This window comes from Dermochelys coriacea, chromosome 1 (assembly GCF_009764565.3).
Source record: "Dermochelys coriacea isolate rDerCor1 chromosome 1, rDerCor1.pri.v4, whole genome shotgun sequence".
In the NCBI taxonomy this organism is placed as follows: domain Eukaryota; kingdom Metazoa; phylum Chordata; order Testudines; family Dermochelyidae; genus Dermochelys; species Dermochelys coriacea.
Window position 1 is genome coordinate 150,993,993 of NC_050068.2, and position 17,403 is coordinate 151,011,395.

Here is a 17,403-nt window from a genome sequence, read left to right on the forward strand (position 1 = left end):
ATATTCCAACGTTGGTGACTCCCGAGCCCTAACTGGAGGTGGATATGAGAAGTGTCTGTGAGTATGGACTGCAGCATAGACCTTCCAAATCTAGCATCATCCCTGGTTGCTTATACCAATGCATAATGCTTCATAAACATCTGTATGAACGACCAAATTCCTGCGCTGCAAATGTCCTGGATAAGCAGTTTTGCTAGCAAGGCTCCTGGTGTAAACTGAGCCCTGGTGGAGTGGGTCATCAGCCTGCCTGACACCTGCCTCCCCTAGCCAATAGCAAGTCTTGACCCAATGGACAATCCAGTTCTATAGCTTTTGCCTAAACACAGCCTACCCTTCGATTGTCTCTGTGTAAGACAGGAACAGCCTGGGAGACTTCCTGAAGGAGTTCATCCTGTCAAAGCAGAAAAATCTAGCTCTGCGCATCTCCAACATGTTCAACTTTTGCTCCACTCTCCCAGCATGAGACATTAAGAAGAATACAGGTATGTAGATGACCTCAGTGACATGGAATTCAGACACCATCTTAGAAAGAAATCGGGCAGGTGTCCTCATGGATACACTGTCCTTGTAGATGACTGTATAGGGTGGCTCTGCCTTTAATACTTACAGCTCCCCAATTCTCCTGGTCAATGTGAATGACAAGAGATAGGACAGGGAGCATATAGAGACATATGCTCAAAGGGAGTCTCCATCAGTTTTGAGAGGACCAAGTTAAGGTCTCATGATAGGGCTGGATCCCTGACTGGCAGATAGAGTCTCAAGAGGACTTGCAGGAACCTCTTTACCATAGGTGTGAGAAAATTGAGGATGGTTTAGTTGGTGGATGGACAGCTGAAAAAGCCACCAAATGAACCCTTAATGAGCTCAACGAAAGAGTGGAGTGCTTCAGTTGCAACAAGTAACCAAAAATCTCTTGGTCCCCAGAATTCATGGGGGACAGGTGGTGTTGTCATGCTCAATTTGCAAACCTTGTCCATTCAGAGAGATAGTTATACCTACTGGAACCTTCCCTACTACTAAAGAGCACCTTCTGGAGGTCTCACAAACAGAATCTCTCCACCAGTGTTAACCAGGGAGCATCCACACCATCCCGTGGAGTGAACTCGTGCTCAGATGCAAGGTCAAGCCCCTGGTTCCAAGCCAGGGGTTCAGAAATCAGGGATAAAGTGATCAGCTGCACTATAGAGAGGGCATGGAGGTCCCTGAACCCCACATCTGTCTTCACCAGAGTGGGGCTATGAAGATTACTCTGGCCTTCTCCCGCCGAACTTCCAAAATACCTCAGGGAAAAGCAGGACGGGAGGGAATACATACAATAGTTCCTCTGTCCATGGGAGGAGAAAGGCAGCGGAAAGAAATGCTAGACTGCACCACCTTCCCTGGCAGAAGTGATGACCTTTGTTATTCTCCACTGTCATGAAAATGTCATGTGCTGGACTCTCCCATTGTTGGAAGATATCACTGAAGGCCCTCTGGTACATCAACCACTCGTGATTGTTACAGAAGTACCTGCTGAAGCCGCTGCTGTCATGTCATCCACCCTGAGGAGATGGACCATTGACCGTGCAATTCCATGACCTATGGCAAAGTCCCATATTAGGATGGTCTCCTGACATAGTACCAGCACCTGTCCCTTACCACCTCACCTATATAGACAGAAGACTGCCACCATATTGCCCATGATCAAGATTGTCTAGTAGGAAGGCCATGCATATTTTGTATATAGCTCTGAGCTCTAGAACACTAACATGCAAGATATTCTCTGTAAGAGACTATATGCGTTGTGCTATGAGATTGCCCATGTGAGTCCCCCACCTGAATGTGGTACTTCAGGGCAAACTTGGACTGTACAGAACCCATTTGTGTATGTTGCCTGGGTCCTTCCACCAGTCCAGTGACTGGAGAACTGCTGGAGGGAGACATACCACCTTGCACAGGTAGCAACTTCTTGGACGGTATAACCAAGCCTGAAGCCACTGGAACTGGAGCCTCATATGTGGAGTGATAAACGTATAATCTGACACAAGACCCAGTAGCATGAGGCAGGATCTTACTTGTGTTTCAGGGTAGGACTGCAGGTGGGAGCAAAGATTGTGCAACTAGAACTTGTCAAGTGATAGGTAGGCTTTCATTGCCTCTATCTTCTACATGGGGGCTAACATGGATTTCTTCTCATTTGCTAGTAGGCCCAGGCATGAAAACAGCTTAGAAAAGATCCCAACGTTGGTTTGGACCTGAGGTTCCAAACAACTCATAAACAGTTAAGTTCAGGAACACCTGGATGCCCATCCTCCTGATTAAAGCAGACCTCTGCATAGAACCCAAAGGGAAAACCCAGTATAGGTAGTGATTGTTGCCCAACACGAACCTTAGGGAGTACTTGTGCACCAGGTGTATCCCAATGTGAAAGTACGCATCTTGGAAGTCGAGGGAAGCACACCAATCTTTCTGATCTAGGGAGGGGATAACTGAAGTCCAATATCAGCTGATACCCCTGTCTTCTTGGGGATGAGAAAGTACTTTGAAAAGAATCCCCTTCTACTGTGTGGATGGAGAACCTCCTCTATCGCACCCAGAAAAGGATGCATTGAATCCCGTCGAAATAGCTCTCATGGAAGGAGTCCCTGAAGATGGACTGAAAAGGAAGGTGTATGGGGGGGGAGGGGAAGGAAGAGGAACTCTGGACTACCTTCTATACTTAGCAGTCTGAGATAATGCTGGACTAGCATGTTAGAGAAGAGATAGATAATTGCCAAAGGGAGGGGAAGGCAAAGATTGTGGAACACACTGTCCTTGGTCTCCAAGTAAAATTTGCTGCCTGCCCAATTCCTAAACAGTATGGCACAACTGAGAACTTTCTACAACCCCAGCACTCAGGCAGCTTATGGTGGTAGGGCACCTGTAGCTAATAAGGTTGGGACCTAAAGTGTCTCCTCCTAGATGCTGGGTACAGACACCCAGAGATTTGAGGGTAGCCCTAGAGTCATTGAGGGATCTCATTGCCTCATCCCCCTTGTCATGGAACAGTGAGCGGACCATGAACAGCAGATCCTCTATAGTTGTTTGTAATTCCTTAGATACACATGCCAAGGCCAGCTACAAGAAACAGCACATCCTAATCTCTGTCGCCATTGCCTTGTGTTTGCTGCATCCAAGGCAACCTGCAACACAGTTCTGGCCACCAAACATCCCTCAGCCAGGATAGTCTGGAAATCAACTCTCTATTCTTGCAGCAACTTGTCAATAAGCCATTAAGGCTCACCAGTTGATGTGGCCATATTTTGCCAGGACAGCCTGGTAGTTCAAGATCATCTTTTAGAGGCTCAAAATGGAGTATGATTTCTGACCCATCACTTCCTTATCCTTGGGCATTGACTTCTGGTGTCTTTGGACGGTTCTTTCATTGGCCACTATTACTATGAGGGACCCTGGTATCAGGTATTAATAGAACTTTTCATATCCAGTAACCAGGACCTAATACCATCCCTCCGCTCACTTTGATGCTGGCATTTGCCATAAGGCTTTTGCAGGCTCCAATAGTCCTTTATTGATTATGTTGATAATTAAGAATTAATTACGAATAATTTCTCAATAATCAATAGCCAATAATCAACAAGAATTTTGATTGCTATTATATATTTAATGAGTTATGGCTTCTTGATTTGCTCTTTTGTTTAATAATACCAGACCCCCAACAACTCAGGACTGATTGGATTTATTAAATCAAAGAGTTAGTAAAAATAGCACATACAGAGAGGCCTAAAAATACCAACAGCTGTGAAAGACCTTCCCTGTAGTTTCTGACAGCCTGTGTGCACTCTGCTAATGGTCTCACTTCCCCTATGATTTAGGGGCAACTATACCCTTGGTGCCCTTATCATGTCTCATTCTGGCCTTTATATATTTCCTCTTCCTGGTACATATTTCTCCTTATCTTAAGTTATTTCCAAGGCTCCTTGTTCCACTGCAACTTTCCAACTGTCTAAACAACCGGTTAGTCAGTAATTTATGCCCTTTTGAGGATAATTTCACTAGTTATACATTTTTCAGTTCGTGCACTGTAAAAATATATCTTACAAACAGCTTTCCAAATAGTTTAATGGCACCGTAAAATTCCATTCTTCATTAGATCTATTTATGCTTAAATGTTCCCAGGCCAGCCTTGAAATCTTTCTTGGCTTATCTTAAGTGTCAATAATTGGGAATGCTATACATTCCAGGACTGACAAGTGTAAGAGGAGGAGTTTGTGTGACACATCCTGGGCCTACTCAGTGTGTATTTCCAAGACTGCCATCTCCGGTCTCATGAGATCTTGGAGTATCTTGTAGTCCTTGGAAGTAGTGGCCAACTGACCTGTTGTCAGGGCACCATCAAGGGATGATGAGGTTGTAGTGGCTGGTACCCTCCTGCCTTTCACCATGAATCTGCGGCACTGGCCCTCATTCTGGGGGCACAGGACGGACAGATCCAATCTCAGATGCGACAGTGACAGTCTGTGCCTTAAGCATGCTGAGGAGGCCACCTCAGGGTAATACTGAAGTCCCCAAGAGGCCTACATGCCATAGTCTTAAGGTGCAGGGGCCCAAACTCTCTGAAACCACTGATACAGGTGCTGGGCCAGGTTGATACCCCACTCTACCCTCACCCACATGTATACACCTCATCAAGATCAAAACTGCCAAGTCACGGGAGCAAGGTAGGGGTGGCTGTTGGCTTTCCAAGGAGGTGGAAGATGAAAAAAAAGAGTCATCTTGGAATGGTGGCGCCCACCCCCTGGATGAAAGGGGAACCTGACAGGGTACCAGCAACACTGATGTCACCAGGTTCAGGAATCTGGACAGCATCAGGGGCAAATGAAGCTCCAATAGCTAGGAGGACATCCACCCTAGAGATACAGACCATGATCTGGGGTGACAGAGCCCATGTGGGTAGGTGTGACAGTAAACATGCAAGTATTGGTGCTGAAGATCCCGGGACGGTGAGTACCAGAGTCAGTCTTCTACCAGGTCCTGTAGCAGCTGATGATCATTCCAACTGCCTTAGTACCAAAGAGATGAACACAGACATGACAACTTCGGGTAAGGCCTCTATCACAGCTGGGTCCACTCAGTTGGTACCAGCTCCAGTGCTCAAGGAACATTTCCTAAGTTTTGAGGCACCCTTAATGTCCAGCAGCCTTATTCAACCTCAGAGTGAGGACAGGAGAGGGCAGTCACCACCTCTTCTCCTTGGAAGACTTCCACTCTGAGTCCAACCTATCCCTATGCTTTCCTTGACAGAGACTCCACAGGTTTGAGCAATCCCTCAGCCAGTTTCAAAGTCAATGCAGGGGCAGATTTTGACAACCTCTGGACACCTGGAACCCAGGGTCAGAGTCTGGCTCCAATCGACTGCTCCATTAGGAAAGCCCTCAGGCAGGTCTCCCTCCTGGGTCCACTTCAAAGAGGATCTGCAGATTTCACAGCACTCTGGGGCTTTCCCCTCATCAAGGCAGAACAGGCAGCTCATGTGTCCATTGTTCACAGTCAGATGTGCCATGCTTAGCCATGGCAGCCCGCACCACTAGTGACCACAGGGAAAGAGAGCCACTTCTCCCACAATGTCCCCTAAAGCTGCCCTACTTTAACTAAATCAATCCTGCTAACTAATTACAAATGCTTAAGTGGAGGTTAATCCAAAGAGAGATGCTCTGACACATACCACAAGTGGTAAAGAAGGAAGTGGGGTATGACAATGCAGCTCCACCCTTTAAACCCTCATTAGTATGTACAAGGATTCAGTGGATGTAGTCCCAGTGTATACTGCTGACTAGAGAATTCTCTGATGTGTGGATATGCACTTACATGTTCCACAGTTGGCATACAGATTAGCATTCAAAGAACTAAACTTGCTGCAACTTGTTGACTAGTACAAAAATTTCCTATTTAATTTCAATACAAAAGATGTAAATTGAAATGTGAGAGAAAGAAAGTCGTGAACATAAAAAATATGCTTTTAAACCAGATAGTTAAAATTTCAACAAATACAAAACCACCACATTAGCAGAAAAATGCACCTTATCCCATTGTTTGACATGAGATTTAAGGGAGGAGAAAAAGGAAAAGAAAGTGGAGGGGGATTGAAAGCATAATCACAGATGTTGAAGTATATAGTGGAGAGGACAAGGAGAACAGTAAATATCATCAAAAAGTTGTAGCCATGTTTAAGAAGAGATCTGCGCTTCCTGAATAAGAATGCCTTGCAGCATCTCCCAACTTTTGGAGGTCTAGATTGTTTCAACTTGATAGTAGTCTGTTTGCAAGTTTACAATACTAGCTGTTTATCCTGCATGAAAACATTTTGGTTAAAGAAGAACTTCCAAAACAAACCAGAAATCCCAAAAGGGAGGCAGGTGGCTTGTGTAGAACCTGAGCTTCCTGTGCACCTCCTCTCCAGCTACTCAAGCTCTGCCCTTGCCACAGGATGATTCTCCTATATAAGGCAAAGGCTGTGAACACACATTTTGAGACGTGTTATGTGATTTTGATTGGTAAGCAAAAAACTGTAAAAAGGGTGATAATGTGTTTTTGTGCTTCTGCAACATGGGATATTCCATTCAGCTAGGTGATATTTTCTTGCCAAGACTAAATAAATAATACTAGTGAGGGAGGCAACCAGCTGCATCTTCTTCTCTCAAACCAATGTTATCTGGGCTCTAGCAATCACCCGTTTTGTCTGTTTCCTAGCGAAAACAAGTTTCCAACAACAAAATGCCAAACAGATGAAACACTTTGTTTTGTAAACTCAAATGGGAGAAATGGGTGGTGGGCCTATCCAACTGGCAGACTGAGTTCTCTGGGTGGTATGATTACCTAACTCAATAGGTAGATTACGAATTAAAGGAAGGTAATGTAATTAATGCAAATCAACATAGATTTATGGAAAATAGATCCTGTCTAACTTTATTTTTGTTTAAATGAGATTACAAGTTTGGTTGATAAAGGGAATAGCAATAATATACTTAGGCTTTTCTAAAGCGCTTGACCTAATACAACACGACATTTTGATTAAAAAACAAACGATATAAAAATCAACATGCAACATACTAAATGCATTAGAAACTGGTGAACTAATAAGTCTCAAAATGTAATTGTGAATGGGGAATGGTAATCAATTGGGTGTGTTTCCAGTGGAGTCCCACAGGGATTGGTTTCTAGTCCTACACTAGTTAAAATTTTTATCAATAACCGGGAAGAAAACATAAAATCATCACTGATAAGGTTTGCAGATGACAAAAAACTGAGCAAGTGGTAAATAATGAAGACAACAGGTCACTGATTTAGAATGCTCTAAATTGCTTGGTAAACTGAGCCCAAGTAAACAGAACGTGTTTTAATATGGCTAAATTTAAATGTATACATCTAGGAATAAAGAACACAGGCCATACTTACAGGATGGAGGATTCTATCCTACAAAGCAGTGACTGAAAAAGCGTTGGGGGTCATGGGGGATAATTAGCTGAACATGAGCTCCGAGTATGATCAAAAGGACTAATGGGATCCTTGGATGCATAAACAAGACAATTTCAAATAGGAGGAGGGGGTTATTTTACCTCTCTCTATTTGGTACTGGCATGACACTTGCTGGAATATGGTGTCCAGTTCTAGTGTCCACAATTCAAGAAGGATGTTGATAAACTGCAAAAAGGTCAGAGAAGAGCCAGGAGAATGAGTAAAAGTTTTAACATTTTAAAATATGCCTTACAGTGATAGATTAAGCTCTTCCAGTCTATTTAGCTTAACAAAGAGAAGGTTAAGGGGTGACCTGAATGCAATCCATAAGAATCTACATGGAGAACAAATATTAAATAATGGGCTCTTCAATCTAGCAGAGAAGAGTATAACACAATCCAATGGCTGGAAGTTGAAGCTAGACAAATTCAGACCGGAAACAAGGAATAAATGTTTAATGGTGAGAGTAATTAACCATTGCAATAATTTACCAAGGATCATGGAGGATTCTCCTGCACTGGCAATTTTAAAATCAAGATTGGATGGTTTTCTAAAAGATCTACTCTAGGAATTAGTTTGGAAAGTTCTATGGCCGGTGTTATACACGGGGGGTCAGACTAGAGGATCACAATGGTCTCTTTAGGCCTTTGAATCTATCACACTAGTGACTGCAGGGTAACTATTTCTCTCTCTTCCCCCCCACCCCATGAGTGAGTAAGTGAGAGAGAGAGCGCAAGCGTCCTTTCTGGCAGCTTTGCACTTGCATTGTAAAACTGGATTCTTCTAAACAAGCTGAGGCCAAATCCCAACAATACTGACATTATACCAGTTGAGAATGGGAGGAAGTATAAAGAGAAGAACATTGGCTTAGTTCTCCTCGACTGAGTTGAGGAGTCACTTCAGAATACTACTGTACAGTTCAGAATCTTGGTATAACATTAGAAGACTAAATATCAGTAGGATCAGAGACGGTTTTTACAGTCTGAAAAATGTTATCACCATGTTAAGGCCTGTGATGAAATTTCCCAGCAGGGGAAAAAAAAACCAATAGAGACATGATTACACCTGTGCTATAACTCATGGATTGCCTCCTGGCCAGGGAGGTCTGAGTTACATGATAGTCCATTAGATGCCCTGACCTTACAAGTAGGCTAAGGGAGCGACTGCAGAGGAGGCAAGACTCTCCTGCAGGGGAAAGCCCAGAAGTTTGGGACTTTCTGTGGCTGGAGAGCAGAATCACAGGAGTACATCCAACTCCTGTGGGGGACTCCTGGAACCAGGGTCCGGTGTTCCAGAAGAGGAACAGGGAAAAGAAGGGACCCACAAGGAACAAGGTGTGTCCTATACCAGATTGGAATTTTTTACAATTCAATATAGCAGTGAAATAAATGTTACTGTAAAAGCAGATTTTTTTCCATGCCTCTGATCCCAAGAATATTGACACTTAAACAAGGAAGCCACATCTCACCTCAGAAATTCCAGTTTTACATTATCAGCCTAGTGTTCAAGGATACTTCAGTGTGTGCACAGTGAAGCATTTCTCATTTTTGGTTTCCAAACTGCTTTGCTTAAAAACAAAACCCCACACTTTTCCTTTTAAAAGGAAGAATTATTTAAAGTCCTTTCCTTCCATCTAAATCAGAAGGCTATCACATTTGGAATTGAACAGCTTTATCAAAACTTCTAATCAGCGTAACTTTATAATCTAGTTTTATGGCTGATTCAAGGGGTTTTTTTAATATATATACATACACGCACACACAGAGTGGCAAATTGCCGGCACTACTATGATGGGTGTCGCACTTTCTCTTCTTGGTGTGGGGGAGTTCAGGGCACAGTTTCTTGCCCCTGAACAGGGGTATTAGCTGCCCCACTAGTGTCCTAGAGGAGGGGAGTGGGAGGGACTGGGGCCCACTCTCTACTCCAGGTCCCAGTCCAGGGGCCATAGGGATAACAGTAAACCACTAGAACTAGCGGTTCCTTCCCCTGCGCTACTTCCCTCTCCTGCCCTTCAGCTTGTGGGGCTTCCTGCCCTCCCTCTGCACAAATCAGGTGTCCCCTTACCTAGGGTCTTGGTCTTCTTAGACCACCACAGCAGTTCTCCAAAGTCTCCTCTGCTTCCCTCCAAACTGCTCTCTGCTCCAACACCATCCACTCTGCTTCAACTCCTCCAAACTGCTCTCTTCTCCCACATCAATCCACGCTGCTTCAACTCCTCCAAACTGCTCTCTGCTCCAACACCAATCCACTCTGTTTCAACTCCTCCTCTTGTCTGATTGAAGCAGCGAGTTTTTATCATGTGACTGGCTTCAGGTGCTTTAATTGGCTTCAGGTGTTTTAATTAATTTATAGCAAACTTTCTTCCCTATACAGGGAATAAGGCTCCCTTCTAACACTCTTCTGCTGCCCTCTGGCCATGCTGTATCACAAAATATTTTATATATATATTTTGTGATATATAGAGGGAAGAATGTTTGCTATAAATTTATTAAAGCACTAGAAGCCAGCCACACACACACACCCACACCCACACCCCTACCCCTACCTTGGGGTAATGAGCCAATTCTATTAACTTATATTGGGCAATTTCTATGTGACAAGAACTTCCATTTCAACCAGTATAGCCTAAAAATCCTATGTTTGATCCTAAGGGTAATATGTATAAATCTGGGCAGGTTGCCTTCAGTGCAAGAATTGTTCTTTAACTTGAAGCATCGAAACACAAACCATCCATGTCAGTGTCAGAGCCAGAAGAATCCAAGCCCAAAATAATGCTGTGACTATCACAAGAATCGATAGTACTAAAACTTAATGATGCTACTGTCTGCCGACAGTTACAGTATTGGAAATCTCACAGGTGCCGGCCTGGATACTTCGCAACCGCTTAGACAACTGTGCAACTAAGCTCTCATCAGCTCTCATGAGCCAAGAGATTAAGAAGACAGGAAAGATAAGTAAATATAGTAGCTTTATGCTAATAAACTGCTGATTGCTGGTTTTAAAAAAAATCTGTGCTTTAGCTCAAAGGCTAGAATATAAAGAAGCATTACTGGGAAGGGGATGAAGAACTCTAAGTCTACTTTACTCAGAGTAGAAAAGCCTCCTGACTCCTTGTTCAGAGAGATTTTCACAGGGCTTTTCATTTTAAATTCCTTTCAGTGTGTTTCAATATCTCTAATATTGTGAATAGTAATCAGCTGAGGTTATCTTATTATGTAACCTGCTTCTCATTGCAAAGTAAAGCACTATACGTTTTCATTAATGTGCTGTATAACTTTAATTCACTTTATAGGAGTAAATTGATAGGTTTTAGTTTAGATCAGGCATGAACTAGCCTATTTTTCTTTCTTTCTTTCAGCAGAGTTGTGCTCTGTTAACAATCAAGAGGAAACACATAAAGCATTCATAGAATGTTTTGCATTCATTGTGTCCAAACTATACATAGTGGTATATGTGTCTCAGATCATCCAGATGTCAAAATTTGATATGACCTCAAATTCTCTTAACAAAAATGTTTTAATCTAAAGCATCGAACAACAACATAATGAAGTAATAGCACTGGTTCTGAGATTCATGAGATTGAGAGTCAAGCTATCCATAAAGTTGCAGGATCTGTGCTCTCTCAAATATAAAAAGAAAGCTTCATAAAGCTCCTCTCTTCAGATTCTCAGTCCTCTTTCCATTGATTTTTCAATTGGGTTATATGATGTGGCCCTGCATCCTAGGAGAAATAACCTGACAATGTTCTAAAGATGGATCAGCTTTTTAAAAAATGACAGATATCACCGTCATGTCAGAAACAAAATTAGTTCCTCACCTTTAAAGTGGTTATTTAACATTTCATAACATGCCATCACCAAGCTTCACAGATTACATCACTACCAAGCTCATCGTAATTTATCATAAATATCACACTTTTAATCACATGAACCAAAAAAACAGTGTAAAAATACAACTAAGAAAAAGCATATTATTCCTTGGGAAAGGTATTTAAAATACTTAAACACAGCCAGGGAAACATAAGCAAAAAAAAAAAAAAAACCAAAAACCCTTATCTTACTTGAGGAAAGTAAGCATTGTAGAATGCTGACAGTGGAGCTGGACTACTCGTTCAATAGGATCAGAGGGCAATGACTGGCTTGAAGTAATTCCAGGTAGCAACTGTCCACTCAGATGGAGTAGCATGTCATAAACAGTCTTCGTATCTTTGCCAAGGTTTTGTTTAAAAACTTTATCAGATGAAGTCATCTGGATTTTACACACATCACTAAATGGGGGGGGAGGAGAGAAAAACTTCACTTTATTGTTTTAAATATATTAAAACAGACTTGAGTTAAAAATAACTATTGTACCATTAACTGCGGTGAATTAATTAATAAACTACTATGGAAAGGTCTGAGGAATGGATTGTGAAAAATTCAGTACTTCTTGATTTCTGTACAGATGTTATGACAACATAAGATTTTTGATTTGGTTAGACTATTTAATAAAACTGAGTCTGCTAGTCACCATTACCATTCAAGTACAATTCAAATACAATTTCATTTTCACCCTATATAAAAACCTACACATTTGGGAATCAACCAAATGAGAGAATGCCTTTTTCTTTCAGTACTATCAAACAGCTAGGACTAACTCAGGTAATTCATATAACTGCTGACAGACATCAGGTTCAAGGGACTGGTGACAAGACTCTACGTACTGGAATTTGCTTCCCCTGTTGCTCATCAATTTGTTGACCTTGTGGGCAGGAGGAAAGGCACAAAACTATTCATTTACATGGCTTTGCCTTGAGATAGTGGTGACTGTCAGAAACTGGGTTCATTTTGGGATCAGACTCAATTTCAGTTGTAATAAGCACTGTATATGGTTTTAATGTTGTACATGCTCTCAGAGCCTCTTGTTTGGGAACATTTTATAAATGGAAAAAACAAAAAACAGACCTTTTTGTTTTACAATGCGTAAAAAGTTTGACTAATTAAAAATATCTTTGGGTTTCTCCATTTAATTATTCAGTTGCATATTAAAAGTAACTTGGTCATAAACATGGGTCATCCAAGAATGTTTCTAATGATGGAACACACATAGGTGTGATGCAGCATTTTCCTAGGAAATATTAAGAAAAAAATTACAATTACCGTCTTAGTGAGTGGGGAATAGAAATAGGATTAGGTCCCTTAGACCAACCAAAGAGAGTGAACCAGTTCTGAACCGCAGTTATCACTTTCTGAAAGAAGATGTATTCCTCTCCGTCTTCGTCAGGAAAAAGCGATAGTTGAAATTTATTGTCTCGCTCCTGTCTTTGGCTGTCAGCTTCATCCTTCACCCTTTCATTTTCAAGCTTATTTTCCAATTCTGAATAATACAAAAAGTATTCCAAATTTTCCTTATCCATTTTCCAGTACAAAAACAGCACTTTTTAAAACACTAATCTTATTGAGACAGCAAAGAAATAAAATACAGGGATCATATGAACGGTTACTTATATTAATTATTCCTGACAAGTGACAAGATATAAATTTTGGAAACAGCAAACCTTGCATTTCTGGGTCCTATTTTTATTTAGAAAAGGAGAAATAGTTATTACACAATCAGAAAAAGATGAATACAGATCATTCAAACTTGGCATATGACATCATTGGCAGTAATCCTGCCAAAATATTCTTAGAAGTGGTTCCAATAAGGATTGATTACAAACCTTGTTCAGGCAAGTTCCATACCCCAGTGATATAGAAATGCACAACTGGCTAAGTTACCTTTGTCCAAATTATCAGGTACTGTATAAGCCTCTGATATTGGAAGAGGCTTGTTTGTAAATTACATTAAATACTCAATGGATTAGAGCAGGAGTACAGGCATATCCACTGGAAGGCAAAATACACTATGCTGGGCAGGGCACAGTGGCTCAACATACTAGTTTATCTTTGGTTTAATGCCTGTAACAGTTTTGTCACTCTTGAAGTGTCTGCCATCTGAGTCAGCACCACTTTAATCAATTAATCCCGCAGCCCTTTGAAAAACATAAATAGGTATTTTTACCCCATTGGAATTGCACATACTATGTATGTCACACAATTGCAATTTATGAGAAAAACATTTAACAATCTTAAACATCAGAACAAGTTAAGGGAGATATAAGGGAGATATAGAGGGTGAAATATACAGTGTGAACAGTATAGTACAACAGTACATTTCTCTAGTAATAGGGTAGATAGTCTTTCCGAGCACATTCTATTACAGAACAAAATACAGGTTTCAAATAGAAGACTCCATTAAAAAAAATCAATCCTGCTTATTTTCATGATATCCTTTTAGAGGAAAGTAAACAATAACCTTCTGAAAAGAATCAGTATGCCTTATCCTAGTACAAACCCAAGGGAGCACAGGAGGAGCTGAACCAAACGCTGTCTGCTTTCATTACAGCTCCTCCTGGGGCCCTTCTTTGTAAAAATGTCATGGGAGTCTAAGAGAAATCAATTATTAAAGGCAGTTGTTGCCATGACAACCAGGACAACAGTGACCCTTTCCAAGTATATAAATGCACTGGAGGGAGTGATGAGTAGCTAAATATCTCTGACGTTTCAATGTTTCAGGCAGCAGCAGGGGAAGGAATCATGCATTGTGGGGGTGAAGGGAAGGGGAAATCAGGCTTTTCCCATGTTTTAAGTCTTTCCAAATTTCCTAAGAAACCAAAGCATACCAACCCAAAATACATACTGGAGATCATTTCACACACATTTATTTGTGTCTGACACCTGGTTCAAATTTCCCATGGCATGTTTACAAAAAAAGAGTTCCAAAAGAAGGTGAGACCCTGAGGTATAGGCCTTGCAAAAAAGAAAATGTTGATGCAACTTTAACTGTTGTGAGACTACAGTAGATATTTTCTATGCTACACTAATTACTACAGTGTTTACATTTCTTAAAAAGCATTTTATCATCATCACCATTTTGGTCTTCACATTTTTACGAATAACCCATTTAGACTTTCACTGTGCAGGATATTAATATTCATTGCGTATGGTTTTTGTTTTGATTTTTCAAACTAAACTGGTTTTATAATTGCTTACAGTTAAAAAAGGGAAATAGTCATGTCAACTGATTCCTCTTTTTAAAACCTTGTGTTAGCTATGTGATGAGGATCTATTGTATTGCAAATTCACTTTCCATTGGGGAGTTCTATCAGAATTTCTCTTCCTTAGACAATGGTAGCATAGTCACCTTAAAAAGGACCAGATTCCACCACTCTTATGCATGCTGAGTATTAATTTGTTCCTGGAATAGTCTCACTCATTTTAGTGGGATGGCTCCAGTCATATGTTATTACCCTACATGAGTAAGAATAGTATAATCTTGCCCAGAGTTTATGGGAAAGTTGCCCAGAGTTTATAGCCTGGGAAGGGGCACACAGGTTGGGTCCACCCACCACAAGGTTAAAACTCAGTGACTATGGCAGCTAATTTTTGCCCCTCTCAGCAATCTAGTCGGGCACAAGGCTGTTATCCTGTAACCAATTCAGTACAGGAGGGGAGGGGGTTTGCTGCATGAATGAGACTCCTAGACATGCTGTGTAACCAGTTTGGTTAATTCCAATTCCAGTATGTATTTCCCCTCTGTGTTCATGTCCTCCAGACAGTCTATCCTCTGCTCAGATGGGATGGGATAATTTCCCAGACATTCACAGCCTACACTCATTGTCAGACAGCATAGCAGTTAAGACATTTTTCTTTAAAAAATTTAAACATGGCAGTAGTAAGCAGAAATCCTGTTATAGAAATCTGTATGTTTAAATATTAATTGCTGTTTTACCTGAAGAAGAGCCTTCATAGGCTGAGTTAGTGACTGCACAGAGGGAACTGGAGGAAGTACTATGGGACAGAGATCCTGGAGTGTAACAGGGATGCAAAACAGCTTCTCCATTGTTGTAGATTATCCCATTATGGTCTATAAAATACAGATTTTGAGCTGAAGTTTGATTAAAATGCACAATAAAAGACATTATCTTACTGGCTGTGTATTAATGGTTCACATACACAGTTATCTGCTATTAAATCTTGGTTTCTTTTGCAGCTCAGTTTATCGGGTAACACTTACAGTTTGGCTAATGATAACATGACACTTCTCTAAACAGTAACTGAAGAAAGAAATATGTGCAATTTCCCCCCCAACTATAATCTGTACTTCTCAGGTCTGGACACTTGCTGAAGAAACCCCAGTGGAGCATTCCCAACTCTAAAGCTCTTAGCCAGGAACCAAGTCGCCTTTTAAGGCATGTCTGACTCCAGCTCCTCACTCAGTAGGTCTCAGTGTTTCATAGTCAGCCTTTTCAAAGCACTACCAATCCCACACATTTCACAAAACAAATTAAAAAGCAGCATCTACAGAACCCTCAGATCTGTTGAGATGAGCACAGGAGTAACAACACTGAAATGTAATTCATGTTCTCTGAAAATACTCAGTATTTTTTTAAAATCCAAAGATATCCTCTCTCAGTACAGTCTTACTCTCCACTGCTGCAGGGGGAAAAGAGGCTACTAACAGGGATACAGGTAATTGGGAAGTAGTGAAAGATTACCAGAAGGTGAGGTTGAGATAACCTATGAAGTGTTAGGATATAGATATTCAGGCCTGTCTGTAAAGGCCTATACTCTAAGAATGTAGGTGTATTCTTATTACTTGGCTAGTTAGAGGTATAAAAGAAAGAATCAAAATCACTGTCTGCCAGTGTAAGAGCCTTCTCTTACTGTGACAATCTGAGGCCCTGTTTTTAGGCTAAGGCCTCTGGCTAAGCAACAGAGGGAGCCATAAGCTGGGAAGCGACCAGTCACCTCCTCACTTTCCAAACTAGTCACATTGAAAGAAGGTGCTATTGGGCTGTTAGGAATACAATCCTGTCCTGATAGCGCCTGTTGCCTCCAGAGAAAGGGAAGTGCCTAGAAAATGTAAAAGGAAACTTAGTTTGATAGCATCCTGTCTGGCAAGAACTCAACTATCAATAGCTGGGATGTGAAATCCTCATTTCTGTGTTGTTTTATCACTGTAGTCCCCATTTCCCTATTGTTTGTCTGTATAATCTCTGTCTGGTTCTGTGATTGTTCCTGTCTGCTGTATAATTAATTTTGCTGGGTGGAAACTAATTAAGGTGGTGGGATATAATTGGTTACATAATCATGTTACAATATGTTAGGATTGGTTAGTTAAATTTCAGGAAAATGATTGGGTAAGGTATAGCTAAGCAGAACTCAAGTTTTACTATATAGTCAGGAAGTCAGTCAGGAAGTGGGTGGGTGTGGAAATGGGAACAAGGAATGGGAGTGGGGAAAATGGAATCATGTTTGGCTAAGGGCAGGAATAGGAACAGGGACACAGGTAAGGCTCTGTGGTGTCAGAGCTGGGAAGGGGCACACTAAGGAAAGAAACTGGAATCATGCTTGCTGGAAGTTCACCCCAATAAACATCGAATCGTTTGCAGCTTTGGACTTCAGGTATTGTTGCTCTCTGTTCATGCGAGAAGGACCAGGGAAGTAAGTGGGTGAAGGAATAAGCCCCCTAACGTCTTGGTGCCACTTGGATGCATTGCATCGGATAGGTGAGTGGCAGCCTGTAAATCCCCCTCCCCAACAGTCCATGCAGCTACTCGGAGGGGGTATAGCAACCTCTTGTGATAGTAGTTGTGGGTTCTGGGAAGCCAGGGTAAAGGATTTTTTGGATAAATGGAAAAGGAAGAACCAGGGCCCATACCAGTTGCAGGGGTCACCCTGGAATGAGATTAAAAAGGAAATGGAGGAAGTGTTAGGGGACCCAGAGGGATGGGGGGTGGCTGAGGAGCCCACCCTCCTTGGTATATGGGTAGTGGAAGAAGGTCCCTGCCCATGGGGACTGAATGCCTTCCAGGGAAAGGAGGCACTTCAG

General features: G+C 41.6%; 1 protein-coding gene across 1 annotated transcript in view; it reads right to left on the reverse strand.

The window, feature by feature from the left end:
* CFAP47 (cilia and flagella associated protein 47) overlaps positions 1–17,403 on the reverse strand; it is a 638,800-nt gene that overhangs the window by 460,962 nt on the left and 160,435 nt on the right. The window contains exons 28-30 of the mRNA XM_043505538.1: positions 15,301–15,435; positions 12,630–12,846; positions 11,552–11,758 (exon numbers count right to left, since the gene is read on the reverse strand). Coding sequence (XP_043361473.1) covers positions 11,552–11,758; positions 12,630–12,846; positions 15,301–15,435 — 559 coding nt within the window. The remainder of the gene's footprint in view (positions 1–11,551; positions 11,759–12,629; positions 12,847–15,300; positions 15,436–17,403) is intronic.